Source organism: Oryzias latipes, chromosome 8 (genome assembly GCF_002234675.1).
Source record: "Oryzias latipes chromosome 8, ASM223467v1".
In the NCBI taxonomy this organism is placed as follows: domain Eukaryota; kingdom Metazoa; phylum Chordata; class Actinopteri; order Beloniformes; family Adrianichthyidae; genus Oryzias; species Oryzias latipes.
Genome location: NC_019866.2, coordinates 8,386,045 through 8,413,802, shown reverse-complemented (window position 1 = coordinate 8,413,802; position 27,758 = coordinate 8,386,045). Strand labels below are relative to the sequence as shown.

Genomic DNA, 27,758 nt, shown 5'->3' with positions numbered 1-27,758 from the left:
TTTCAAACACTTCAGGAGGATGGATGTGGTTTAACAAGACATCCTGGTAACGCTGGAGAAAGAAAGGCATGCTCACAAACCGGACAGAAGTCTTCTACAGCTGTGCAGATGATTGGTGGTGGTAAATACGATCTGGTTTCATTTGTCTCTATCCTTTACTTGGGCCTTTAAGTGTTTTGTGTCACCTGCCCCTCATCAAAAAAATTACAGTTTTGCCCTTTTCTTGGTTCAACTCATAAAAAATTATGGCTAAACTCTAAAGTTTAAGTGGTTCTCCATATTTTTTACCCTCTCTCTAGCTCACTAAGTAAACAACCTGTGTCACAGGCTGAGATTTATTTGTCCTCAAATGTTCTACGCAAAAACAAATAAATATATTTAATCTATTAAAGCCTTATTTGCTTCTGGGCTCTAAAACTTCCCCAGACTCAGTGGACAGCAAGTGTCCCTAAAGGAATGCTTTTATAAACGATGTTGTAAATCCAGCACTGGAGCTCATCCAGATGTTTGAAACTTTTTCTCATCTATTTACAGTCCCATGTTGTGGAGTTTTTTTGTAATGTTTCTTTGGCGAAAAGCAAATGCTGCTGACACATGCAGACATTAAAAAAAGACTTTGAGGTGATTCGGCTTTCGTGATTTCGATGGTAGATGATTTGACTTGTATGGCTCTGACAGCAAACAAAGATGGCATGATGTACTGGCTGAAGGGTCGACCCACTGGGGCTACGATTCAGTCCAGACTGAAACCAAAAAGAGAAGCGAGTGAGCTGAAGGAAAAAAAAAAAAACCTCAGGCTCTGTGAGAAAATGTCCATCTGCAACACATGCTGGAAAAGACCCAAAACAAACAGGTTAAAATTAAACCGCAGCCATTCTGTGTTTAAAGTCCTTACAAACAGAGGATTACCATGTTACCACTTCAAATATGGGAGAAATCATCACTTTTGTGGTTTATCCCACCACAATACAGCTGTTAATCTGTCTAACATGACGCTGAGCACAGCCGGACGTCATTCAATGCAGAAAGATAGGAAATACAACTGAGTCATGGAATAAAAGTAAGATTATTCAAGTTCCGTTAAATGTGTTTACGTTTCACCATATGACAGTTGGTGTGGTAAAAAGACAGCTTGACCACATTAACTTGCAATTTCTGTGTGGTATTAAAAACAAAAGTTCAAGTATTTTCACCTTGAAAGCCTTTTTCTGTCTCGTCCAATTAGATGGTATATTTTGAATGTTTGATGTATCTAGAATTAACCTGCTACAAACAAAACGGATTTTGGAAAAATGTCCACAAGTTTTCATTTCTCAAACACTTAGAAAAATGTCTGGTCACAAAACATTCACAACTAAACAGAAAAATTGTCAAAGCTTAGTTGTGACTTGAAAATCAACCAAAATTGTAACTGGCGAAAACCAAAAAAGCTTTTTGACACTGTTGTATTTTTATATAACAGAGAACATACAGATAGTTTGCACAGGTTTACTAATTTTGATAAAGTTATATCATTTTGAAATAATTTGAAACATTTAGAAAAAGACTGGTTTTATGTATATATGTACAGAATTTCCCCTTTTTCGAGCCAACTTGCAGTAACTGTTAATTGGACTGGAGCTCCGTCATGACCTCAGAGTGCGTGCATGGGGTTGCTGTGGTTGTCACTGCTGCGGTTTTCAAAACACATTTGATCTCCAAGGTTTTTTTTTTTTTTTTGTGGAAACAATCCCCCCTTCCTTCACTGGTACAGAAAGCCAAGTTGGTCCCATGAGTTTGTCCTCGGCCAGAACACTGCACCTTTGGTAACTGTTGGTAAGTGTTGTGGTTCTGTGTGATGCTGCCATCTATTGGTAACTCAGTCTAGTCGGAATGCAGTGGTGGTTAAAAAATGTGCAGGTTGACTGATCCATACAAATTATAAGAGAATATTTCACAGTGAGACATTTAAAAAGAAGAGTTATGGAGAATATGTTGAATGACCTTTGATCCATACCTTTAGATAACTTGTGTTGTGTAATACTTAGCAGAATCTGTCGTTTATTTACCGCAGAAAAAAAAAATACATAAAACAAAAGCATGCTTAACACTTTTAATACTTGAAACTGACAAACAGATGTTGTGGGGAGGATCTCATGCAAAAGGCTTTGACGACCTCTCCCTGAATCGGTTCTGCTCAGATGATGTGGGGCGTTTGCTGCAGTTCAGCTTGTGCCTATCAGATTTTATTTGGCCAGAATGCATGACATCATTTTCAACCATCTCTCCAAACAGTGCAGCAGTTATCCAAAAATTCCCCTTTTGTTTCAGTGTGTTTTAGGGATGTTAAAAATTCAGAAAGCAGTCATCTTTTTCATTTTGCTTGCATTATTTTTTCAGTATTTAAGCGTACAGGAAACTGGATGAACTTTTTACTTCAGGCATTTTGTTTGATCCCGTCAAGAAGGCACAAAACCTTACCATATGGCAATGACGTTACTGTTATAGAGAAATGATTCTCTCCGGGGAGGAACAAGCACAGATTGTTTTGTTCTGCAAGAAGGACAAGTATTTAGCCCTGGAGTGGCTCAGAAATTAAAAGACAAGCTGTCTTTGTGCAAGTATGGAGAGGAGTCAGAAAGGGAGAAGCTTCAAAGATTCATCAGTTGAATCTTGCATGGAAAATACATGCTTTTATTTTGAACTGAGTCCAAAAGGCATTAAGTCAATGAACAGGAAGTACAACCAAGTTAATTACGTTAGTGTTAACAATCATTCTTCAACATGCTACTTTACACATCCTTCTTTTGTTTCAAACACCTATATTCATTGTTCACAGTTAAGTGGCTAATTCCTGCTTATTTTTCTGTTCTGCTCTCATCCTTTCCTTGATTTACTTGCACCCCATTTAGCTGTTCAACCCTTGTATGGTGTTCGTATTATTGTTACTTGGCCAGCGTTCGTGGACCTGCTAGACCTTTGGGTTGTTATAACAACACAATCGAACAATTTATGTTAAAATACTCATATAAACAGCAAACATGGTTCAAATGTGTGCTACTTTTGTTAGATTGCATTTATGAATTAATGTGCGACTTGTCTGTTTACAAGAAGTAAAAGAAATTAAAATCTGTTATAATCTATCAGACTGAATGGGGAAAAAATTCAAATAAAGCTAGATGTTTCACAACTGTTGGGTTTTTATTAATTGGAACTTTATTAAATATAAGGTCAGTTTACCTAATACAAGTTGAACACACAATATCAGCATCAACACATAAACGCCATTTGATTATTTTTCTGTTTTTACCAACCTATACAAACATGAGGGGCTAAGATTTACTGTATGTGAGTGTTGCACATCATACACTTGCTGTGTTTGTATTGAGTTTTCCTGTTCAACTTGGGTCCACAGACTTTGCAGCACTTCTTTTTTTTCTACTGACTACAATCTTGAATAATGAGAAGATCAGAAATGTTACTAGAATCTATGAATCTATTTCTTGCAAGACATTAATGTCAGACATTTACTGCAACAGCATCATACTTAATGCAGGCTTGGCATGTTGGTTCTGTGGGTTGAGTAGAGGGTTGGTGCCAGCATTCTCCTAAATTCTCCTGATGGTGGCTCCAAAAGCTGGTGTTCTGCCCCTGGTTGCAATCGTGGCTCATTTTTCACAACTTCCATATTTCTACACTTGCTGTCTGATGGACTTGTTCTGGTCCTCAGCTAACTGTGGACTGACCGGTCCTGATGCTGGCTGCTAACTGGCTGTTTAGTTTTGTTTTAGTAATAATTGGTCTTCACCCTCATCCTCTTCTTCAAAATAATGTTCATTTCTAGCAATGTGACCTCTTCCTCAACATCATGATCAGAATATTCTCCGAAATCCATTGCAAGACCCTCTCAGCAGATCAATTTTTGATCATATTGGTCAGTTATCATAAAGACCATCAATGATGAAGCCAAATTTGTGGTTTTTATCTCTAATTTGCAGGTGCAATAGGGTGTGAGAAAATAATGTTTGGTTCCCTCATGAAAGAGGATAAAATGTGAGGGAATGTATGAGAAAGTAGTTGAATTTTCAATAATGAAGCAGGAGAGGCCCTAGAGGGCTAACAGTAGCCCCAGACAGGAGGAACACAGAATGAAGATACAGGACATTCACTTTTAACACTTTATTTTTAGCCCTGTTTCCAGTAGACTTAAACACCCTCTATGTACTATAAATTTGTGGGTAAGTGTACAATATAGGGTCATTGAAAATTTGTTTTGAATTATGTTTCTTCACAGAAAAGGAGACAAAGTTATGAATTTCAATTTGGGGAAAAAAATTCATATTTCTTTCGATCAAAGCTGAAAACGTATCCCACAAGCTAAAGACTAAAAAAGAATAAAAAGAAAAGCTTGTACACATACTTTAATTTTGTTGCTACAACATCGTCATGTCAAAATTAGTTTTCTGTATTACTTTAGTTTGGCATTTTTGAAATTAAAGTACAAGATAAGGCTTAGAGGAGTTTCAGCTCTTGGTTATTAAAGTCGGTGTCTGAGAAAAAAATGATAGTTTCTCTGAGAGAAATTTAGCTAAAGATAGTCAGAGGACAACAAACTATGGCAGTCAACGTCTTTACCTGATTTTAGGATCTGGTTGTTTAGTTGTAAAACTTTTCAATTTGCTATCGTGAAGTGAAAGCTCCACATGACAACTGAAACTCAGACTCCCACAATTAATTTCACTTCTCTGTCTTTAAAAATTATTTTTCCTAACAAGAGTTGAGCAATTTCTTTGTGAAAGAAATAGCAAAAAAAGACTTTTTTTTACTGTTTTAAAATAAGTTCAGTGGTGTCATCATCTTAAATGATTCAAACTTTAACAGGTTCTTCAGCCATCAGTCCACAAATACTGTAAATCAAAATTACAGGATGAGCTGCAGCCACTGTATTCATCTGCCTTTACAGTCTGAAAGGTCATGATGTGGAGCACGTCAAAACCTTCACCACACTTTTTCTCTTCCTTTTTTTCAAGTCTCAGAAGACAGTTTTCCCACGATTGCTTTATCAATATGTGATTTTTATAAAGGACAAGCAGACTGAATTGGCATTCCTGTTAAATGACTTTCCTTTGTAGGAAAGCCTCTCGCTTTGAAATGTATGGTGGACACAACAGTGACTCAAATATTTCTGCATTTTTTGTGTTTATGTGTTTTTCCTTGGATCCTTGCATTCTTGAGCATTCATCCTGCTGGTAATAAATTCTTTATTTTCCGCTCTTCCAAAACGATTTCTATACTCATCATCTCTCTGATGTCTCTCTTGACCTGAACATGGGGATGTAGTGTCATATGGTACAAAAGTCACACCTTGTGATCAACATCAGACCTTACATTATTAGAAATAATAAGATACAATTGAGTAACCCCTGCATGTTAGGGGAACTCCTATAAAATATTAGCCTGGATGCAAGTACCCTTAAAAGAAGGTCCCAGCCTCCACATCAGTGAGGCTTACTGTGGTTTAATGACAAAGAAAGGAAAAATTTGTTGTTGAATTATATGTAGTATTGACTGGATACAAACACTTCATTGGCCCCTTTCTTCCAAATCAAATCTGGGTGTTGATTTTAACTATATTCAAAGTGAAGCAATCTGCAAGATTTTTATGTTGCATTCATCCCAACAATTGCCATTCTCATATGGTTTCTGGGAATTTTTACAACAGCTAGGACTGCTTCCAAAGAACAGTTGAGTGAAAACAGATGCAATGAGTTAGAAAACATGTAAGACATGAAATATATAAGAAATGATCCGTCTTAATTTTACATTTCCTGGGAAAATAGTGAAGAAATAGAATTTCTTTCAGTGTATTTTTATATTTTCATTGTAATTATACAGAACTGACAGCTAAGAAAAAACATTGTGTTCTAAAGAAATGTTATCAGAAGAACCTTTTTTTTAAATAAAGAATGGCTAGAACTGAAAACTGCTTTCAATATTTTTAGATTTCTCTACAAATGTTACCAAGTTTCTTCACAACAGTTAGACTATACAGAAAAAGAGAGAATATTTCTCAGATTGTCCTTACAAGAGATGAAGTGGATAGCAGGCAAAGACAGAAGGAATGTGGACACAGAAGGACCCCTGTTTTATCCATTAATTTTTCATGATCATGTTACAGCCAGCTCAGCCTTCAGTATGCATGCGGGCGACATGCTGGGAGAGTCTTTCGCTTTCACAAATGAAGCGTTAAGGCTGAGAGAAGCTCTAAAGATGAGTGTTATTTAACACCACTAGATCAGCCTATCAATCAATCCATGACTCATTTATTTCTGCGTTCACACTTCGAAATCTAATGGAGCGTTTGTGTCTTTCCTCTCCATGATCCTGTTTTTACAGCATTTTCCTCTTTGCTGCAGGAAAAGCCTTAGAAAGTGTTAATGAATCCCACATGCTGTTTGCGCAACCTCTTTTTTGACCATCATGTGAGCACAAATACTTTTACAGATCTGTAGTTTTTCCTCCCAACTTTTTCTTAACTGTTTCAGAAACCTTCCCGGAAACACAAGACCACCAGAGGAAACATGACTCACTCATGACTCCTTTTCCCTAGAAGCTTCCGATCTTTGACTTCAGCTCTTTCACTTTCTTTTAATAGACTCTGGGGGTTTCTGCTTCTGTATCACTTCTCTTTTAGGACAGAAAAAAAAGGAAATTGGTCTTCAGACATACAAATAATATAAAAGTAACGCACGCTTATATTTTTAAGATATCAAAAAAAGAATTCATTCCATGAGATTCAAGGGGATTTATTTAAATGCTGATAATCCTTTAAAGTGAGAATAATTATATTCCAGATTACTTTGAAGTGTTCATGTGGTAACATTTGAGTAAGGCTGATGCTAATGACCTGTGAACAGTTTACTACGCTCTAGGTTTCTTTTTTCATGACTGGAAAGCTCCCATAGAAAGTAATAACTGCTTTAATACACAGAAGAAAAGTGAAATGTGCTTCACGCCACTCAATAATGTGTTAATCAACAGCCGTGACTTTTTTATTCCCGATACAATGATTCTGGGAAACAGGGCTCAGCTCAACAGATTAGAGTTTGGTATGCAGCTAATGTATAAACATTCCCAAGTTGGGGGGGTAGAATACTACGAGCAGATTCTTTATTGTGAATCCAGTAACCTCTGATCCCACTGGATTAAAGTAAACATTCTCCCATTTCCTCCTCCACAACAAACACATTATACTGGCTCTTCATTGCTGTAGATCACAGGAGCTCAGGGAGGATATAATTACACTGCATGCTTTTCACCCTCTTGAAAAAAGTTGTTGCTTCAAGATTTTGTCTTTGTTGCTTAAGATTTGCTTCCCAGAAACAAAAGATAACAATACTGTGACCCCAGTTTTCAAAAATCTTTCATCGGACCATGAGGAGAGTTTACTTCCCAGATTATTTATCTGGGAAAGTCCCAATCTGGAATTTCATAACAGCTGGAATGAGATGGGGGTGTGAAAGAGAAAGTGCAGGGGAAATCTATTCAGGAGTCATTGCTGATGGTTCCACAGAAAAGTAAGAGTCGAATATGCTTCAATCTCAGGATGAAGTCTTCATAAAGTTCAGTCCTGACAGCAGTGATTAAAACGTGTAAATATAGTCTTGCAGAGATGGCACTGTGTGGGTGTGAGTGAGCTGGCCATCTTACGATGTGTGGGCCTTTTCCAGACTGCCAGAACATAGGAGTGATTTCACAAAAGAAGCCCATTTCTACAGGTGCTTTCTGGTAGTTTTTATTTAGCACAATATTGTGTATGATCCACAGATTCTAAAAACAATAGACCAATCGAGGTGTGACTTCACCCACAGAAAATGTCTTACCTCCGGCTCTTGCAAATGAGGCAAAATCCCTGACTATTGCTTCCTGATCTACGGCAACTACTGTCGCCACTGCCATAGACTCAGAGCGACTTGGACCAATCACTGTCACTGGTTTCAACATGGTGGCGCCCATTTCAGGAAGCAATGGTACTTCCCATTTGGGAACACGGGAGAAGGGCTGAGCTGTCCATTCTTTTTACATGGTCTATTTCTGTGTAAAATTGTATTATGTGTTCAGGTTTTGATCTGTTTTTTGCAAGTGCAAACATTACTGTTTGTTTTATTAGTAGCCAATAAATGTAGCATTGTGACAACACAAGAAAACAAAAAAGGGGGATCTACCAGTAAATCTGGTTGTCAAGGCTACAGTAAGTAGAGTTGATCTAGTTGTTGAATGGTGCCCTGACATCTGCTGGCCCAAATCTAAGTTCTGAAAATGACTCAACTCTGTCTCTCATTTAAATTCAGGTCAGGTTGCACAAGCTATTTGTTTTCCTCCAAAATGTGCCAATGTTCAAGCAAAAGCAATTCTCATTGGATGTAACTGGATCAGAACTAGTTTTATCAAGTAAAAACTTCACTTCACCAATGAATCTCCATAGATTCTAAACATGAATCTATAGATTTTTTTAGGGACTATCAACCTGTCTAGGGAATAAAAATGAAACTTACCGTAGCCTTAAAAGCTTTAACCATATTAGCATTTTAAATGTCATTAATATATGCTGTCCCTGTCTTAAGCAAGCAAACAAACAATAATATAAGCTAAATAAATCCCAGCCTTCAGGATTAAGTGCAAGTATGTACAAAGACTGGAAAAATGCAGCAGTTTGAGACCGCCTTACTAATGAATGCCACGATTCAACTCCATCCTAGAACCCCCCCCCCCCCCCCTCGTCTCCCCTTTCACACACCAAACTGCTTAGTATGTGTGGTATCTGTGTAAAAGAGCCTGAGTGCTGACTCTGTTACACTATCTCTCTGCTCTCCAAGCCCGTCACAGATTCATACCGAAACAGAGATTGATCCCCACACGACAAAGCAAGAGGAGCTGGAATGAACCACAGAGGACACTGCTCAAATCAGATGACAAAACAAATCCAATGAGTGAGAGGATACTGATTGTTCAACTCTTTGCTGGACTCATTCTCATTGTGACAGGTAGGCTATTTTATTGTCAGCTAAAATCCTGTAGAAAGAAGAGTTTATGATGTAAGCCATGTGACTTAATGAGCTTAGGGTAAAAAGTTCCTTTTTTGCTTTTAGTAGTACACGAACAGGGGAAAGTTATCCTTCCAAATTCAAAATCTAAAATATGCTCGGCTGTTGTATTGCTCACGTTTTTTTCTAGTAATGATTACAAGCTATAACATTCAGATAAACGCAAAACAGTACATTTTAATGTTAGTGGGGCTTTTGAGGTCTCCAATCTCATCACATGGTTAATGAGACGTTGAACACTAAGTAAAACGGTCTGATCTCATCACATTTATCTCCACTTGAGATCTGCTCACCACTTTAAACAGCAGCACACACACAAGGGGGGAAATATAAAGTGTTTTTATATGCAGTTTCACCATCAGTTAGTATTTGCTTCATAGTTTAAATCAAAATGTTGCAGGAATATCAAAGTTCTTGTGAGTGTTATTGTTTTTCTTTTCCTCCTTTTTTTGTTTGGAAAAGTAACGTTTTAAAATGTTAAACTCCCACACAAATCTTGTAAAAATCTTTATGAAACTTCTGGCCGTAACTGAAGTATCCACTTTATCCCCCCCCCCCCCCCCCCCCCCCCACACACACACACAACTTTTCTGCTGCCTTTGACACAACTAGCTTCCCTTTCGCTTTTAATCTGAAAGTCATGATGGACGATCAGCTGTCATCCTGTAACCTTGTCGGTTTCAAGGTTCATGTTGCTTCACAAGCTTCTGCTCTGGCTGATTTCAATTTATCTTCCATCTGTCATGGACTGATAACTGGACTAGCACTTGTAAAACGAAGCTCATGGGCTGTATCAAGCCTCAATTTTAATGTTTTTTTCTGTGTTTTACAGAAAAGTGGTCCAACCATTTTAGACCAATACTCAGTTTATTGCCACACATTTCTCACTTGTGGGTTAACCTTCAAAAAGCCATTAGAACAATAAAACCCAACATTAAGCTTATAAGGTTCCATCTCACAATCATGCTTGATGCTCTACACTTCTATCTTTATTTTCCTGGTTATGATTTCCTGGTTTTTGTACTTCAATTTATGGATTTGGATCAAATGTTATATGTCAGAATTTGGAATTGTTTTCTTTAATTTTTTTACATTTACAATGTTCTACTCACCAAGTAATTAAAAGAGGGTAAAAATGAACTAAAAAAAATAAAGATAACTGGATTTCCATAAATGAATGACAAAATGTTGTTGCACTGCATTTAACCCCTTGACGCATTAATTTATTTCCGGTTATGAAAAGAAAACTGACTACTGTTTATCCTTTTGAGTAGATGCTAAATGAAGGTAATTTTGGAGGCAAATTTCTTTGATGTATATATGCATTAAGTGGTGTTAAGGGGTTAAGGGAGTTGTGGGCCTAAATTATGCCATTTTCATCAATGTGCTGACCATACTTAAATTAATATTACAAAAAAACTTAAATGCTTCAATGAAAAAAAAAGTCAGTAAATCTATTAATGGATGCAAAACTGACCAGAAATGTAAATAAATTTTCATACAAAAGGTAAAATGAAAACAACAAATTTATCTTACTTGAAATTCAGTTTTTTGAGGTCACAATTCTTTTGACATTCAGTTAACTTAAGAGACCATCTTTACTGTTTTTTTTTTAATACACCTGCTGGTATTTCTTCAGTTGAAGTTTGCAAATCCAGACAAAACCACCACCAACATCATGATTTAAAGACAGTCAAACTGAAAAAACACATTTTGATCTATTGGCTTAAAGGAAAACTGCAAATCCCTTTTAAAAAACAACATGTTTTGATAAACACACTGTTGGTATAAAACTTAAAACTATTGAAATTTTTTTAGAACCAAACCTTTGATATTTTTAAAAAAACGACAAAGTGTGCATCCTAAATATTAGCAGTGAGTTAGAACAAGGGTTGATATTTGGGATTTTAAAGAATATTTTATGTTCACATCTTTATTGTCTGCTCTCATTTAAGGCTGGAACTATAGAACCCACTTAGAGAGCTGTTTTTGCCCCAAAAGACATCGGGGCAAATGATCATCTCTGTGTGACTATAATCTTGTGTCCCAGGTGAAACAACCCCCTGTCCCATTGAGTTGAGTCCCTCGTCGGTTGTGGTGAAATATGGAGACCCAGTTTCAGTCAACTGTTCTTCATCACGGAGTGACATTGAAGGAATTGGCTGGGAGGCAGTTGGAGGAACAGGACTCAAAAAGGTCACTCATTTGACATGGACGATAGAGAGCCTCACAGAATGGGGTATCAAACCCATGTGCTATTTAACACCTCTAAATGGTGAAACCTGTGTGGCTGATCTTGACGTTATTCTTTACTGTAAGTTTCCTTTTTATTTACTTATTAATTTTTTTGCAATGACTTGTAAAGAGAGCTTGACAACTTCTTCTTCTTCAGCCTTCCCAGAAAACATCAGCATCAGTTCCAGCAGCTTGAACGGTGTGATGACAGAAGGGGAGACACATAACTTTACATGTGACATCCCCAATGTTGCACCAGGTCGGAATCTGACAGTACGGTGGTACAAAGATGACGAATTTATCTTTGAAAACATTCTAAACAGCTCCAGCCTGAAACCCACGAATGAGACAATTTTCTACCCATTTTTACCGCGGAGACAAGACAACAGAGCCACATTCAGATGTGAGGCATTTATGGACTTAGGGCCAAAGGGGCCACAGTTAAATGTATCTTCACAAGGCTATAGCATTGAAGTTTTATGTAAGTATTAAGTTTTACTGCATGGTTGCATGAATAAACTAAATCACAGGTTCCAAAATGCCCCTTTACACTAAAGTGTCATTTAATAAATGAATGTCTGTCAGCTACTTCTTCACTTTTCTCCTCTTTTGTTTAGTTGGACCGGATATTAGGTGTTCAGATCTGACCGTACAGGAAGGGGAAACTTTAGAAGGGAAATGCTATGTGACTGGAAATCCCAGGCCAAAAGTTGAGTGGCTGAAAAATCAACTTCCTATAAGCTTGAGCATTCCCCTAAGAAGAAACGATACCGGAATATACACAGTTCAAGCTGAAGGGCGGGTTAAAGCCAATAAGACCTTCCAGGTTTCAGTGTTTTGTGAGTATTGAGATTTTTTTTTTAAGTTATTTAAAAACAAATGAATAAAAATTTAAATAATTTTTGAATTTAATCTGCTCTGACACAAATATGTTTTCATATTTCTGGTAATAGGACAGTTTATTTGAAGTTTTAAACATATAACTTTTTTTGTAATGCTCTATTAGACGGCCCAGAGAAGACGTGTCTGAGCACTTTAACTGTAGCAGAGAACACCCGTCGCTTGCCATGTACTGAAGGCTTTCCCGAACCTTCTGAGATCTGGTACAAAGATGAGGAGGAGGTGGAGCTACCAGAATACCTTACAAGGAGAGATGCAGGCCAATACATTGTCAGATCGTTCAATCATGTGTCAAGCATCAACTTCACAGTGAATGTGATTGTGTTATGTAAGTCAAATACTTGTAGATTTTTGAGAAGTTGTGTGTCATGTTACTGTGATCCCAGATCTTTTCTTTTGCCTTCAGATCCACCTACTGATATAGTCGAGCTTGAAAGTGCCGACGTCCAACTTGGAGCCACTTTGGACCTGAAATGCTCTTCAATGGGTGGCCCGCGACCGGATTACTCCTGGACTTACTACCGAATGGCCAATGTGGTGGAGAAAACAGAAGATGGAGTTTCCCGTTTGACAATCCATAATGCTACCGGATTAAACATGGGCTCTTACACGTGCCATGCTTGGAACGAAGCAGGAAATGTCTCTAAAACTGTCAGGGTCACCGTGAAAAGTAAGTATGGGCATGAGCTTATTCTTACTCTGCAACTTGTCTCCTACAAAGCCTTTTATCACTCCATTGTGCCTCTCTGGTCAAAGAAAAAGTAAAGTATAAAAAAGTAAAGTATTTTTTTATACTACAAGACGCATCTAGTGAAAAAAAAAACAGATAAGTTTAACTTTATTCAATTGACTCACAAACAAATGAAGCAACAACACTTTGCAAGGCACCTGACTACAGTACCCATAATGCCTCTGAGTTGTAGTTGGAACCGTTGGCACACTCTACTTCTCAACATGCTAGTGTTCATACTCCCACTAGCTCACAGCCCTTCACATCACCAACCTAACATTACCGGTGAAACAAAAATAGTAAACATTTTGGAGCTATCCAGCCATTAGAGCCAGATGCCATTTCGGACAAGGAAAACGAAGACACACATGGATCTATTCGTCTGCACGTGGGTGCATCAGAGTGGAGAGGAACAGAGAGTTTGTGGTGTGAAAATTGGACCACTGACATCACTGCTATCCCTTGTGGATTCTAAGGCACGTTAAAGTTGGGAGTGGGGTCACCTGGAACCCACAAGACAGGGCGCTTAACCTTTTTTTCTCAATGATTTTTGATCTTCAATGTCCATGGAAAACTTGAAATTCTATCCACCTTTGTCATGTTAGGGATAACCCATCAATGTTTGGGTGGGGTCATCTGGACCCCACAAGATAGCATAAGGCTGTTTTTCGTCTGCACTTGATTCACAATGATTTGAATAAAGAAACACTCAAAAATGCTACTTTACGCTTAATTTGGTTTTGATATGTCCTCCATCGTCACAAAAATGCCACAAAAACATGTTAAAAACACAAAAACACGATTTACATTGGAGTGGGTATTTAACATGTTGGCCTTTCAAAATAAAATAAAGCCATGTTGGCTGGTTTCTGCAAAAAACCTTGAATATTTCCTAACATGTTGTTATTTGTTGTTCCTGTTTTTGATAGACCAGAATGGTTTCAAATGGAGGTGTGATGGTTTTAGGTGGTATTTTTATATTTTCCAGTCTCGTGGACTGCAGCCTGTTGCTCAGCTGCTGCATTTTCTGCATGTGTTTGGCGGGGGTGGGGTGGGCAAATGTGCGCGTGCCAGTGGTGGAAGGGAGGGCCGGTTTCCTCCGCCGTGATGAAGTCCTGGGAGCTGGAACGGCAGCGTTAGCTTAGCTTCGCTTCCTCCCGAAAAGTCAACAGAGGGAGGTGAAGCAGACGAGGGCTAAGAGCTGCCCGGACATATTTGCTACATTTGTTTGTTTGTTTGTTTTGTTTTTACGTTTTAATGGAGGACTTCAGCTGTCGTCGCTTACTTTCCATCTTTTGGACTTTAGAGCTCCTCCTGTCGCTTTCTAACGGTTCTGAGTCGAGTAAGTTCTCTGCGTCCCTAGTTTGACATCTCTCCTACTTTGAGTCTCCTTAAGTTTAAAAATAGTCGTTGTTGAGCTGAGGTAATGCTCCTATAAAGCCTTAAATGCAACAAGTTTCACAACAAGGAATGAATAAATTATTTACAGTGTTTTTGTGACTTGTAATACATTGGTTCAGAAGTGGCTTACTCAGTAAGTTACTGTCTGGCTATAGTACCAATTAAAAATTAACTCTGATTTCGGGCCTGATTTTTCCTTTAAAAGACATGACTATAATGGAATATGACGCCTTTTTCTGAGCTGTGAGTGAGTCAGCTCAAAGAATGGTGAACAACAAGTGCAGACTCCCCTTAAAGGGAGGTGGATATCCTTCCTGACCCTTTTCCTGGAAATTCCATAGAAACGATTATGCTCCAGATCTCAGCTTTTTAATGCATATACTCATGATTGCTTTGTGTTTTCTTTTTATTATAAATAAGAATGTGAAAAAGTTTGACTCCTTTTTTTTTTCTTCATCTCCCACAGGTGCAAAGCAAGAATGTCCAATTCAAATAACTCCAGACGCCATGGTGTTGCAATACCAAAGCTGGAAGCAGCAAGCAACATGCGAGCCAACGTCAACGGAATACTCAAATGTGAAGGAAATATACTGGAAAGCCAATCAGAGCAGCATAAACAGCACAAAGTGGACTCCAGACACAAAGGAGGACTGGGACCCAAAGCCTGTTTGTCATGGGGTCTTTAACGGAATAGGGGAGTGTCAAAAACCTTTGCACTACACACTGTACAGTAAGTATACCCGCAGCCACTTTGTTCTTAACTTTTTGGGTTTATTTTTGTATTTTACTCACATTTCTGGAAATATTTCCTTCATAGAAACACCAGATGCTGTTACCATCAACTCTTTGGGGGATGCAAGTTCTGCCTATGAGGGCATGGAGCTGCAGCTGCAGTGTGAAGTTGTCGATGTGGCTCCAGCTCAAAGCATCACCGTGCGGTGGATGGCGTCCAAAGGCAATAGAACCATTGAACTTGGTATGAGATCTTTCCTCAAATGTCCTCATTTTCCCACAGTAACTTACAAGCTTTTTCAAACAACATTTTTATATCTGCTCCTAATTAACAAGGATTTGAATAAGAAATTACTTGAAAATGCTATTTTAATCTTAATTTCCTCTATATATGTCCTCCATTATGAGGAAAATGCTACAAGAACATGATAAAAACACAATTTTTTATTGGAGTGAAGTCTAAAGTTGCCGTTTTCCTGTAAAAAAGTTCCTAAATCGAATGACTATCTCTTTAACTAAGCATCAATTATTCTATTCGACTGCAGACTTGATGGAGGAAAATGGCACAAGTTGCAACAAAAGTGAGATGAGACATCCAGTAAACGTGTTGTGCACCACAAAGATCACGCTGAAGAGGACTCACGATGGAGTCAACATCCGATGTGAGGCTCAGCTGAACCTCCCACAAGCTGGAAGACACTCTCCACCAAGCATGTTCTCCGACTCTTTAAACGTCTCCGTCTGCTGTGAGAATTGAAGCATTTCTGTCCTTACTCACCATACACATACTCCAGCAGAACATTCTTGACTCCTGACATCGCCCCCTTTATCTGTTTATTTTAACAGATAAACCTGAGATAAATACCACCAAGCTTGCTGGCACAGTTCCACTCTTCACAGGTTATGATGAAGACCTTGTTTGTGAGGCGGATGGCAGCCAACCATTAAATATTACCTGGAGCTACATGTCAGCCACCGGACCTATAGAGTTTTTCAACAAAACTCTGCGTGTGTCTGCAGCAGGTTACTACAACTGCACTGTCCGTAATCCATGTGGTTCAACGACACACATGGTCAAGGTGATCTTTAAAGGTAATGTATTTTCACTGGAGACACATTTTTGTTTTATGTTAGATCACAGAAGTCAGATTTATGGCTAAATTAAGACTCTGTGGTGTCTTTTTTAGAAAAAGGGATGTAAATGTATTTTTGGCTCATTTTAATATTTTGCTGCTCGTATCAAACAAAGCAAACCTAAAGTGCAAACATAGAATTATGCATGTTAGATTTTCATTGCCTTTTGCATTGTTCTCCTCACAGAGGACTACCTTCCTCTCATCGCTGGATTTGTGGCTCTCACAGTGATTATCATTTCCATCATTTTCATCTTCATTTACTCCATCTACTACAAGAACACCAAGATGCGCCGCTACAGCCTTAAAAACCCCAAACTCAGCACCCACAATGGGAACGTGGCTCACAACGGCTGGGACACGCAGTTCCCCATGACCAAACTGTCCTAATGGCAAAGAGGGACTGAGCTGAACTGTTTGCCATCAGAACTGAAAAGCCTCTCACTGCAGGATCCAATGATCCCATATGACTCTGATTATGTTATCCCACCTATATCATGAATATCATTAGTACAGTAAAGATTTCCTGGTTCAAGATTTAAACTTTTGTTCTCACAGGATTTGAGCTTTGGTGCACTGGAAAAAAGAATGAAGGACTACTAATGTGGCAGTTTTTATATAATTGATGATTGCAAAGGGAATTGAACATCATGTTATTTTTGTGTTTGTTTAAAGTGTTTGAATGTTGCTGTTTTCCAAAATGCACTCAATATAGACTTTGTTTGATATGTACAATGCAAACCTTTATCGCTCAGCATTGTTCAAATCTTTGTTAAAATATGGAAATTGACGCACTGTTGCTAATGTGCTGCATTGAAGGAGCTCATTGTATGAGGTTGCCTCATCCTCTCTGTGCCATCCCCCTTTGGGGGTTGTGCCACACTCCAGGCTTTTGTGACACAATTTCCTTTTCTTTTTTTGTAAGTGACTGCAGCCGTCATAGCTTCAACTGCATGAATAAGTGTGTGTATGAAAATGTTATACTTTATATTTATTTGTAAGAAACGGCAATAACTTAAGCTGTATTTTTTGGCTGCACACAGGTGTGTAAACCTTACAGAAGGAGACGTTTGTAAATAGTGCTGTAAAAATGAGACTTTGTTCAACAATATTTTGGTATTTAAAACATTTTAAATCTCAAGTATTCTTTATTGTGTCATCAGAGTATGTCTACAGAACTCTTAAAAATTGTGAAAAAACTCAATCCAATAGAGCTTTATTTTTAGTTTTTCTTTTTAGCTTTTATTATTTATTTACCTACCTGAGCAAAAAGTGGCTGTTTATTTATGGGATATTTCACCCACAGGAAAGTGATTTTAAAGCTTTCATAGCCTGATCAGCGAAGATTTTAAGATTTCAATGAAAAAATCAAATAAGCACATTAAAAACAATTGTCGGCATGGAAACAAAACATAAAAATAAATGCAAGACGTTTTTGGTCAGAGAAACAACCCTGCACTATCTAAATCTTATGTTATTTTTTTATGTCTGGTGTAGAGTTTTTAAACAATCAGGACGGGGAAAATATATTTATTGAAATGACAAAACTTACAACGCATGAATTATTTTAGTAGAATCTCAGTGCACATAAAGAAAATCTAAATAATGCTGACTATTATTGGGAAATGAGATCGTTTCGACACATCCAATTGCTTAATTTGTTTTGTTCCAAGTTATTTTAAAAAAACTATGTATAATGCGTCTTTTGTTTGTATAATCAAACACTGCGAAATAGTAAAGAGCATCAATGCTAAACATTTTTTATTATTTCAATCACAGCGTTAAAGTTGAAGAATATCTGCTGCCTTATATCCTTTGTGCTATCTTAGATGACCCCACCCTTACATTGATGTGTTCTCCCTACCATGACAAAGGTGGATAAAGGTGGAAAGATTTCATGTGATCCATGGAGACCAGTGAAAATCACAAATCACTGAAGAAAAAAGGTTTAACGTACTGTCTAGTGGGTCTATATGACCCAACTCCCAATGTAAAAGTGCCTAGGATAGCACAAGGTTACTTGGTTAATTTTCTCTTTGATCTTTGCCTCCCCCTTGTAAATAGAAATTCAGTCAATCATCCTCGAGGGGGCGCTACTGAGACCAGATTTCGAGACAAGCCGTAACAAATCGTTTGTGTTGAGACTGAAAAAACCCCTCAAATGAAATGAAAGCATTTCGCTACAAAAGAAAGGGCGTGTCACAAAGATTTCCGAGGGGTACTTTAATGCAGCAGCTCACCTGAGTTTCCCGACGGTCGGGTTAAAGAAAAACATCTCCGCGCTTTTTTCTTCCGAGGTTTCAGAGTTTTTAGTTATTTTTTCCTTTTTTTAAATTTTAAGTGAAAGTATGTGGACAGTCTTTATGCTTATCTTCCTGGCTTCTCCCACAGGTAGGTGATGTTTTCTTTCGGTTTGTAATCGATTGTTTCTGCATATTATAAAGTCAGATTTTCTTCAAATTAAAATTTCAAATTAGAAATTTATTTGTATAAGTAATCATGACCATTACTTCTTTCACTTTGACATTTTGACGAGGTAAATACTAAAAAGGAAACCAGTTTCGACAGCCTTCATGACTTTTTTTTCCTTCTTCCTTAAATGGATAACCTGCCAGCTGACAGATAAACATTAGGAGTCAATGTCAGCACTCGTTGACTTTTGGACTTAGGCAATCAGTAAACACTATAATTCAAGCATTTAGTGATTGTTACATGCCAGGCAAATATATAAACCTGTGTTAACATTAGACTCAATAATATTTCCAAAAAAAAAAATGAGGAAAAAAAACATTACTACAACTTAGTTAGAAAATGTTGTCATATGCATTCAATTAAATCAACAGTTTATCTTTACTTGTAAGCGAAGTACATTACTACAAACCTTTTTGGGTATTTTATTGTAGATTGAGCATTTGTGTTTGTATTTTAATGTCCTGAGAACCAGCTTGTTTATTTAAATTTAATGTAGAGGATGTGTATGTAATAGGGGTGTAACGATAAATTGATGTAAATTCCTTTGATCCAACCAGATCTAACTATCTGGGGCAAGTTGTTAATTGAATCGACCTATGCCATTATAAAATTGTTTCAAAAATGTAATTAAATGATTATTTTGATATTGGAAAATACCCTTTGGATTGAGGCATGATCGGTTTATTTTATTTTGCATCACAGCGGACAGCACACATGTGATGGCAGCAAAAACTGATCAACCCATCATTACAGTCCAGTGTATAGAAACACTTTAAATTTCACACAGACATGTAACCATACTGTGTGATAGAATGTTCTAATATAGTTCAGTTTGTTACTTTAATGTGGAAAAAAAACAGTGCGCTGAACTTAATGAAACTAAAATGTGAATGTATTTGCTGTTAGCTCATGTTTACTTGCTTGTTTGTACACATATTTAATTTACACTTGATTATCTTAAAACAAATACAAGGAATCTGGAAAACTTCTCCTGCACTGTTCAGTACTCAGGTATTCATCTCTGGGTCACACTGGTTTTGGCTAAAGATGTCCTGAATTGAATTTAGGTCATTCAAAATGAACCAACATCAACTATGAATTATATCGTCAACCACAAATTATCATATGAATCGAATCGTTGCTAAAATGAATCGTTACACCTCTAGTATGTACATATTTAGTATGTAAAGCATCTCCTGTTCTCTGAATTGAAATTTTACTTGTTCCATCTAGGATCCAGTGGGAGTTCTTGTGAAGTTGTGATCACCCCCCATCTAAGTGTAGTTAGGTTTGGAGACTCCTTCACTGCCACCTGCAATGCCTTAGGGACTGAGATACAGGGTATGGGCTGGGAGTCTCCAGATTTTAACACACCTTTTAAGGAAGGCGTTTCTTCTCTGCGGCTTCAAATTGACAAAGTGCAGGTTTGGAAAATTGATCCAATATGCTATGCCACTCCCTTTGAAGGTGACCAGTGTACAAAAATCCCAAACATCACAGTTTACCGTAAGGAACTTTGAGTGGATATTCCCTGCATAATATTTCAAATCAACCCAGACAAAACAATGCTAAAATTAAAAAAATGTTGTCTTCTTTTGCAGAAAGCCCAAAAATGGTGTCCATATCCCAGTCCCTTGATGACATTGGCGTCATGAGGGAGGGTCAGCTGTATAGTATAGAGTGTGAGATTAGGAATGTCGCACCAACAAGTAGACTCTCCGTGATCTGGTACATTGAATATGTATCTGTTTATGAAGAACGTTTTAAGGGTTCAAGTCACCTTCCGGCCACTGTCTCGTCTTTCCTGAACATGACGGCCAATAGAAGCCATGATAGAAGTGACATCTGGTGCGAAGCTAAGCTCGACTTCCGGCCTGAGGGTGAAAGTCCTATTTTAAGACCATCAGTTCTGCATCGGTTGGCAGTACTCTGTGAGTTTTAAAAGCACTTTTTTTTGTCATCTAAGCGTGTTATTTTCCTGCTTCTTTTTACTCCTCTCGCTTTCATCTTTCAGACGCACCCGTTTGCTCTGAGCCTGCGAACGAGACCCTGAAAATTCCCCCAAGTGGAAATGTAACATTAAACTGCAGCGCCATAGGAAATCCAAAGCCATCGTATGATTGGTGTTACCCTCAGAACCTGCAAAGTACAGCCATAAATGGGGACAACAGCATCCGGACTCTGACCTTTGCCCTTCAGGGGGTTTACACTTGCAATGTCTCAAACTCTCAGGGCAACACCATCAAGTATTTCATTCTTGAAGAAGCTGAAAGTAAGACATCTATTCTGAATTCATTTCATTTCTTGTCCTGCTTTTGTTGCACTCTCTCCTCAGTGGAGTTTGCATGTTTTTCCCGTGCATGCATGGGTCTTCCTCCCTGTAGGTTAATCGCTGACTCTAGGTGTGAATGTGTGAGTGATTGTGTGGCCCTACAACCTACTGGCAACATGTCCAGTGTGTGTACCCCGCCCTTGCCAACAGTAATCAGGACCCCCAAAGGCGACTGGGCAGGTTTGGATAATGGAAGGATGGGTGTTTTTGTAGATAGGTTTTTATGTTGTTTTCCATTAGAGGAGAAGGACAAACAGAAAACCTTAGTTGTTGTTTTTACTGTTTTTGCGTTCTAACTAATGTTAACTAATTTCTAACTTGAGTTTCCATCTCTCACAGGGGATAGAACAACCTTTGGAATCCTGTTGGGAGTATTTTTGTCCCTTGGAGCCCTGATAATACTTGGTGGTGCACTCTTCCTGACGCGTAGGGGAACGTTTTCCTTCATAAAATGTCCTCAGGGAAGCCCTTCCATTATATGAGGAGGATTTTTGGTTTTGAAAAATTCTATTTCAGCATTCTGAAATGTTGCAAAAATGTTTCTGGACCTCAAACAACAGTGTTTGTCCAGCCTGCTCATTGTGTTTTTCCTGCTCCTGGAGTTTAGACCATTCAGGATCTCATCTACTACCTTTAACAACGTTACTAACAACGTAAAAACTGATATAAATGGAGCAACTTGACAATCCGAGCTTCAAAGTGGAATCATGAGTGATCTTCTTTGTGGTACTTTTTTTTAGGTGCTTCATGTTCTTTACTTTTTGTTTCAGTTTATTAGTTGAATCGCCTCTCTGAACAAACAGCAATCTCAGTTTATTTAGCAGCTTATCTCATTTTACTGACATTTTCCGCTTGACTTTTTTAGGAAACTAAACAATTTTACAAATCTAATGATGCAGATATCACATAGATGCTGCTCCTGCTTTGGGGAATGGTAGCATTAGGTATTACAGCATAAGCTGGACTCTCCTCTGACCAGCTGCAACTATTAAATATTCTGCATTTTTAGACTTCAACACCACTATTTTCACATTTGTATGTGCACTTGCACAAACCCACCACCTCAATTTACTTAAGGTATGGTCTTTGGAGAACTTATTGCAAAAGGGTCATCTGTATCTCTATGATATGTGTTTAAATTATTTCAAGTATTTGTGGTATTTAGCAGTATTTAAATTCCAAATCTTATGGCTTTGATTTTACATGTCTGCACATGTTTTTACATGTTTTCCTTCCTTGCCATGCTTTTGCTGTCAGGCCTATAGGTAACTTTTTTACGATTTATTCTGTTTTGGAAACTTCATTAGTCAATATTACTTTTTAAATGCTTTTTAAAATATTTTAAAATGTTGTCCTGTTTAAAAGCTGAACAAAGTTACAGATTTTACAAGTGCCACGACTAAGTACACTTTTTTGTTTTTTGGTTTCTTGTGGAGTTGCACACTTATGTAAAACACTTTTATTATGAAAATTTGAAAATATAACCAGGAACATTATAGGCTCTATGCAAACAAAATGTGTTTTGAACAAAAAAGTATGTATTGAAAATTTTTTATCAATGTATTCTTTTGAATTTTTTTCTTTTTTGGAAAAAAACAAATTCAGCTTATAAGTGTTGGCCCAATTTGTGTGTATTGGGGGGCTCTTGCGATTTTTCTCAAACTGTTTTAGAACTGTTTGCTGTAACCAAAAAAAAAGGGGGGTGTATATATACACACACACATATATATATATAGAGAGAGAGAGAGAGAGAGAGAGAGAGAGATAGAGAGAGAGAGAGAGAGATCTGTAAGCCCTTTATGTAGGTACCAGGTGTGAAAGCTTCAACCCAAATTTCTTTCAAGACCTATTATAGATCCAGATCTGATCCCAAAATTTGACCTCAATGGCTTTGTTTGTGAATATATATTTGCTTTAAGTCAGTATTGTTGTTTATCAAAACTACTGTAAAACAACATTTGCATGTAATGTGGATAATTTTATTGGTACCATATCTTCATTGTGTGAACAACTATTATATATTTGCAATATTCATTTGTCATTTTATGTCTGTGTGCATTGCTACACTTTAAAAATACTAAATAAACTTTGCACTGGTACTCCAAACATGTTTAAATAGATTTTTTTTAATTAAATAAAATGTTTGTTTTAAATGCATACAAGACTTTTACTTTGAAAAATGTACATTTTGAACTATATTTTTGATGTACATAACCTTTTTTGTTTTTGTTTCCTTTTGTGTTTCTGATGCCCCTAAGCTGAATACTGATTAAGGTAAAGTCAAACTAGTCAGTGTTTTCCTGCAAACTAGTCAGTGTTTTCCTGCTGCCCTTCGTCAATTTGTTGGGCCTCCTTTTCTGCCTCTTTGAGGCCATCCAGTGCTGAGACTGCCATACTAATGAGTTCCGAACAAAGTCAATGTAAAGAAAAGTATACAGAAGTGTTATCCTGCCTGCAACAGACGACACAAAGCTTTTTCTGAAATCTTTTAAGTTCTATCGCTGTCATTACCCAAAAGTAGGCCAACTGTTTGTTTATGCTCTGCCTGGGTTGCCATAACAACCTGGCAGGGTACATGTGCTGAATGAGTCATTGACAGAAAAGATAAACCTTTTACTATAGATATGGTTTGAAGCTGCATCCAGCCCAAGCTGTAGGTTGAGATTTGCAGCTGCCCTCTTCATAAATACACAAGAAGGAATTTGTAACTTATCCTGTGCTGCAGTTTCAGTACAGGCTGCTATGCTGTGTAACATTCTGGTCACAGTGCAGGTCCTACAGGCTTGAGCATAGGGGCCAGAAGCAGCAGGAGACAAGCATGCAAGAGAGGGGAAATAACCTAACTGCGGGAACTGACATGAAAATAATTTTGAGGTCCATAATTTAACTGCCCTACAGCTTACATGATGAAAACAGTTCAAATCTAAATGGGTTTATCTCCACACTTTCAGAGGTTCAGAGAAAATAGAACAAGAAAAAAATCAACCAAGATTTTACTTAATGCCACTGAAAATAATGTTGACGTTTAGAGATTTGATGAAGCTTTTCAAAGGCCTAAATTTCCTGCTTTAGGACAAAGCAGGGGATTGTTTTATTTGTCAATCAGCTGTTAAATTTCCTTCTTTTTCTCCTCTTTTCCCCCCTCCCATCCCTGAAGTCAGCCGGGAAAGGGCTTTTTGTTGGTCCAGCATAGTTCCCTGCAGAGTTGCCGAGGTTGATCAAGAAGGAATTTCTCTGTCTCTCGACGGCTCCATTTAAAAAAAAAACAAAAAAAACATGGGAAACAACGTCCTAACATGGATTCTAGTTATTTGCACGTTTTCCTCAGGTAAGCAATATAAGGATACTCTTATTTTTTTATGTCATTTTCTAGCAGGGGAAAGTGTTTGCTTTTGAAAAAGTGGCATGTTGGTTAATGAAAACTGGGATGAAACACAATGAGAGTTCAAATGGAAAAAAAATTCTGATTTTAAGTTGATGAATTTACACTCTGTGAAGTGTCTTTTTGAGTAATCTAAAATGTTATCTTACTGGTGCTTGAAGTAATCGAGTTACATATAGTTTATGATTTTCTTGTCATGTATAGATGGAAACGATGTGATAACGCCAGCAGCTGTACTGATGATAACAGTTGGTGTGTGGGACAGTTTCAGGTGAAGGATGCTCTCTGGTCCTTAAGCCTTCCAGGGTTGTGGTGGGCTTTGGGGAATCAGTGTCAGTCAGCTGTGAAGCCACACGACCGGTTCGTGTGCTGGGCTGGGAATCCGTCATCGGTGCCTCATACACACAAGAAGACCGCTCTGTCCAGTGGAAGGTTGACAGCCTAATAGATTGGATTGAGGAGCCTATATGCTATGGGGTGTTTTTCACAGCTCCACGACAGTGTGAGGAGAAACTCAACCTGGTTCTCTATAGTAAGTTCCACCTCGCTTCAAATAAATGTTAATAAACTGACCTGTTTGCCTGACAGGATCTCTGTGTTAATGCAGAAACTCCAGACAGAGTCTCCATCAGGCAGGTGAACCACAGTGGCCCCATGGTGGAAGGGAAAGAGTATGAGCTGCTCTGCGAAGTTCAGAATATTGCTCCTGTTCAATATCTCACCCTGAGGTGGTACAGAGGGCAGACAGAGGTTTATACACACTCATTTGTTGACCTAACGTCTTCCTCGCCCGTCCAAGTCTCGTCCACCCTCGTAATCACTCCAACTCAAAGCGAAAATGAAGCAGAGTATAAGTGTGTGGCAGAGCTGGAGCTCGGACCTGAGGGGCCACAGCCACCTCCTTCTGTGACCTCAGAGCCTCTCATTGCATCTGTGTACTGTGAGTTATGAACCCCTGCATCTTCCTAAAGCACGTCTCCTCAAATTTGACTTATTAAAGACTGATTCCTGATCTTCTTTTTCCCTCTAGTTCCTCCAACAATCCTGAGCCCTGAAACAGAAGTTTTGAACTTAACTATGGGTAACGAAATCACCCTAAACTGCACAGCCACAGGAAACCCTGCACCTGTTTACACGTGGCAATCCTTGCATCCCATGCAGGAGAAGATGATGGATGAAGCTGTTGTTACTTCTTCTTCACTTCTCCCAGGGACCTACACCTGCACAGCCTCCAATCTACTGGATCAGAAAAGCAAGCAGTTCCTTGTCAAAGCAAAAACCAAAGGTAAAAAGACATTTATTATTTGAAATTTTGAAATGAGTCACACATTTTCACACAAAGTTCTGATGTCCACTTTTTTTTTTGTTTTTTTTTTTTGCTCAGGTATCTAAGACAAGCTACCTTGCTTCAGGGTCAGAAGACTACATCCGGCATGCAGAGAGCATTGCTCTTAGCAGATTTTACTGTTGTTTTCAACACGGAAATGATGCAACATTTATGATTCGGTGGATATTTATGTAAAGTTAGATTTCACAGACAAGACCACATTAAAAAAAGGTCTTTGGAAATTTCATTTTTTAATGTGTTAGATACATTTTTTAGAATTGTAATTATCTTTTGTTTGTTTGTGTCCAACTGTATGTGATTTTCTTGATCTGGTTTATGTCTTGACTATATGTTTTCTTGACTAACAAAATATAATCATTGCAAATAAAAAAAGACTCAATGACAATATTTCAGTGGTTGCCATTGTACATATGAACTGTTTGTTAATTTTCTTATCTTTATCAATAAAAGCAAAACATCAAAAAAGTATGGACATTTTATTTGCACTTCTGCGTTTTTTTCAAAATAAAGTATAAAGTTCAAATATCTGGTATGACCAGATTGATTTTTAAAAATTGTTAAAATACCAACAAAAGCCTAAATGCATGTATTTCATTGCCCACACGATGTCGCTGTTGAGCAGATGTCTAAATGTAATTGGCTAACAGCATGACACGTGATCAAAACAATCCCTTGAAAACGGAAGTGGTTGGGTTCCCAGCAGTAGTAGGTCGATCTGCGTATCAAATATTACTGGTATGTCTAACTTTAAAACCATGCCCCCAATCTTTATCCAATAAGTAAAGTTTAAGATTCTGCCCATGTTTTATTCATATCATTGTTTTCATTCTCACATGTTTTCCTTTAGATATGCCACAGAAAGATCCGTGTCAAAAGCAAGCATGTGCCATTCAAACGTGTTTACAAGGTACACATTGACGTTGTTGTTGTGCTCTTCTAATGCAAATCTCAAACAAATTTGTGAACTTTTTGTTCTCATCTCACAGCTAACAAGTATGTGGAAAGTAAATGCGAGGATGTGATCCGAGAGATGCAGCGGTGCTGTGCAGCGCAAACTGGAAACTCCGTCTGCTGCTCAGGTTTCAAAGACTCCAAACTGACAAACTTCAAACCGAGCAAAAATAGCTGACACCACCTGCTGATGACTTGCATTCAATGGAAATAAAAAGTATATAAAATTGTCTAGTTCATCTTCTTTTCTCTGTTAGATTGAACATTTTCTAGCTATTTTATTCAAACGTGTTGTCACAGGTTATGATCGCAACACCGGCGATGAAGAAAAAAGGAAAACATTCACAAACTGATCTTGTTTTCCTTTCTTAGAACTTGAACTTTTCCTTCTTGGGAACGGACAAACTAAATTATCATCTATCAGTCTGGAGCACACATCTATATCTGAAACATAACTATATAAAAATCATATCTGGCCATTTATATCAAGAACGAAAAATAGCAGTAAGCAAATGAATATCATACTCTTAGTTTACCATATTACGTAGGTACATTTTCTAAATCTTATATGTAAAAATAATAATCTTCTAATATGTGTTCAGATCAGCATTCTAATTTATTCTTAATTCGCCTTGAAAAATGTAATCATTCGGGTCATGGTGCTTTTCTTTCTTTTTTATATTTAAATATAATTTCCCTTTTCTTTAATTTTTATTGAACAATTGCAACATACAGAACAAAGAAATGCAACAATTATGCACAGATAATGTACATTACAATTCTGAATACAGAATAAACGTGTTACATGCTTAAGAAGATTCTAATTATTTCTAACAATCACAAAAGGGAATAAAAAATTAAAATAAATAAAGAAAATAGAACTAAACATAGAAAAAAAATGATAAAATAAAAAGAGAAAATGCGAGAGTAAACTTGTGTTATTATTCCAAAAGATTTACAAATGTTAATTGTTTTTTGAGCTTTTGTGTTTTTTGAAGCTGAAATTAAGTTTAAATATTGCTGCAGTTCCAGTTTTAACACAAATAAATCAGTTTTTTA

The 27,758-nt window shown here is 37.6% G+C and overlaps 3 protein-coding genes across 3 annotated transcripts; all 3 read left to right on the top strand.

Annotated features, from left to right (window-relative positions):
* Positions 1-93: 93 nt before the first annotated feature.
* On the top strand, positions 94-26,214 carry LOC101160736 (hemicentin-1). The gene is made up of 18 exons (XM_023957933.1): positions 94-121; positions 8,856-9,023; positions 11,134-11,397; positions 11,476-11,799; positions 11,936-12,157; positions 12,325-12,546; positions 12,625-12,892; positions 14,136-14,290; positions 14,816-15,079; positions 15,167-15,325; positions 15,627-15,827; positions 15,928-16,173; positions 16,402-16,601; positions 20,823-20,958; positions 24,666-24,932; positions 25,008-25,340; positions 25,431-25,685; positions 25,785-26,214. Exons 1-18 carry the CDS (start codon positions 109-111, stop codon positions 25,790-25,792), a joined length of 3,705 nt encoding a protein of 1,234 aa, XP_023813701.1. The 5' UTR covers positions 94-108; the 3' UTR covers positions 25,793-26,214.
* LOC105354539 (immunoglobulin superfamily member 10) lies at positions 18,209-23,124 on the top strand. The gene is made up of 5 exons (XM_011478047.3): positions 18,209-18,605; positions 19,920-20,192; positions 20,288-20,617; positions 20,701-20,958; positions 21,358-23,124. Exons 1-5 carry the CDS (start codon positions 18,563-18,565, stop codon positions 21,498-21,500), a joined length of 1,047 nt encoding a protein of 348 aa, XP_011476349.1. The 5' UTR covers positions 18,209-18,562; the 3' UTR covers positions 21,501-23,124.
* Positions 26,215-26,349: 135 nt separating the features above from the next.
* On the top strand, positions 26,350-26,929 carry cmc4 (C-X9-C motif containing 4). Its single transcript, XM_011478045.3, has 3 exons — positions 26,350-26,483; positions 26,596-26,655; positions 26,735-26,929. Exons 2-3 carry the CDS (start codon positions 26,598-26,600, stop codon positions 26,875-26,877), a joined length of 201 nt encoding a protein of 66 aa, XP_011476347.1. The 5' UTR covers positions 26,350-26,483; positions 26,596-26,597; the 3' UTR covers positions 26,878-26,929.
* The last annotated feature ends 829 nt before the right edge of the window (positions 26,930-27,758 follow it).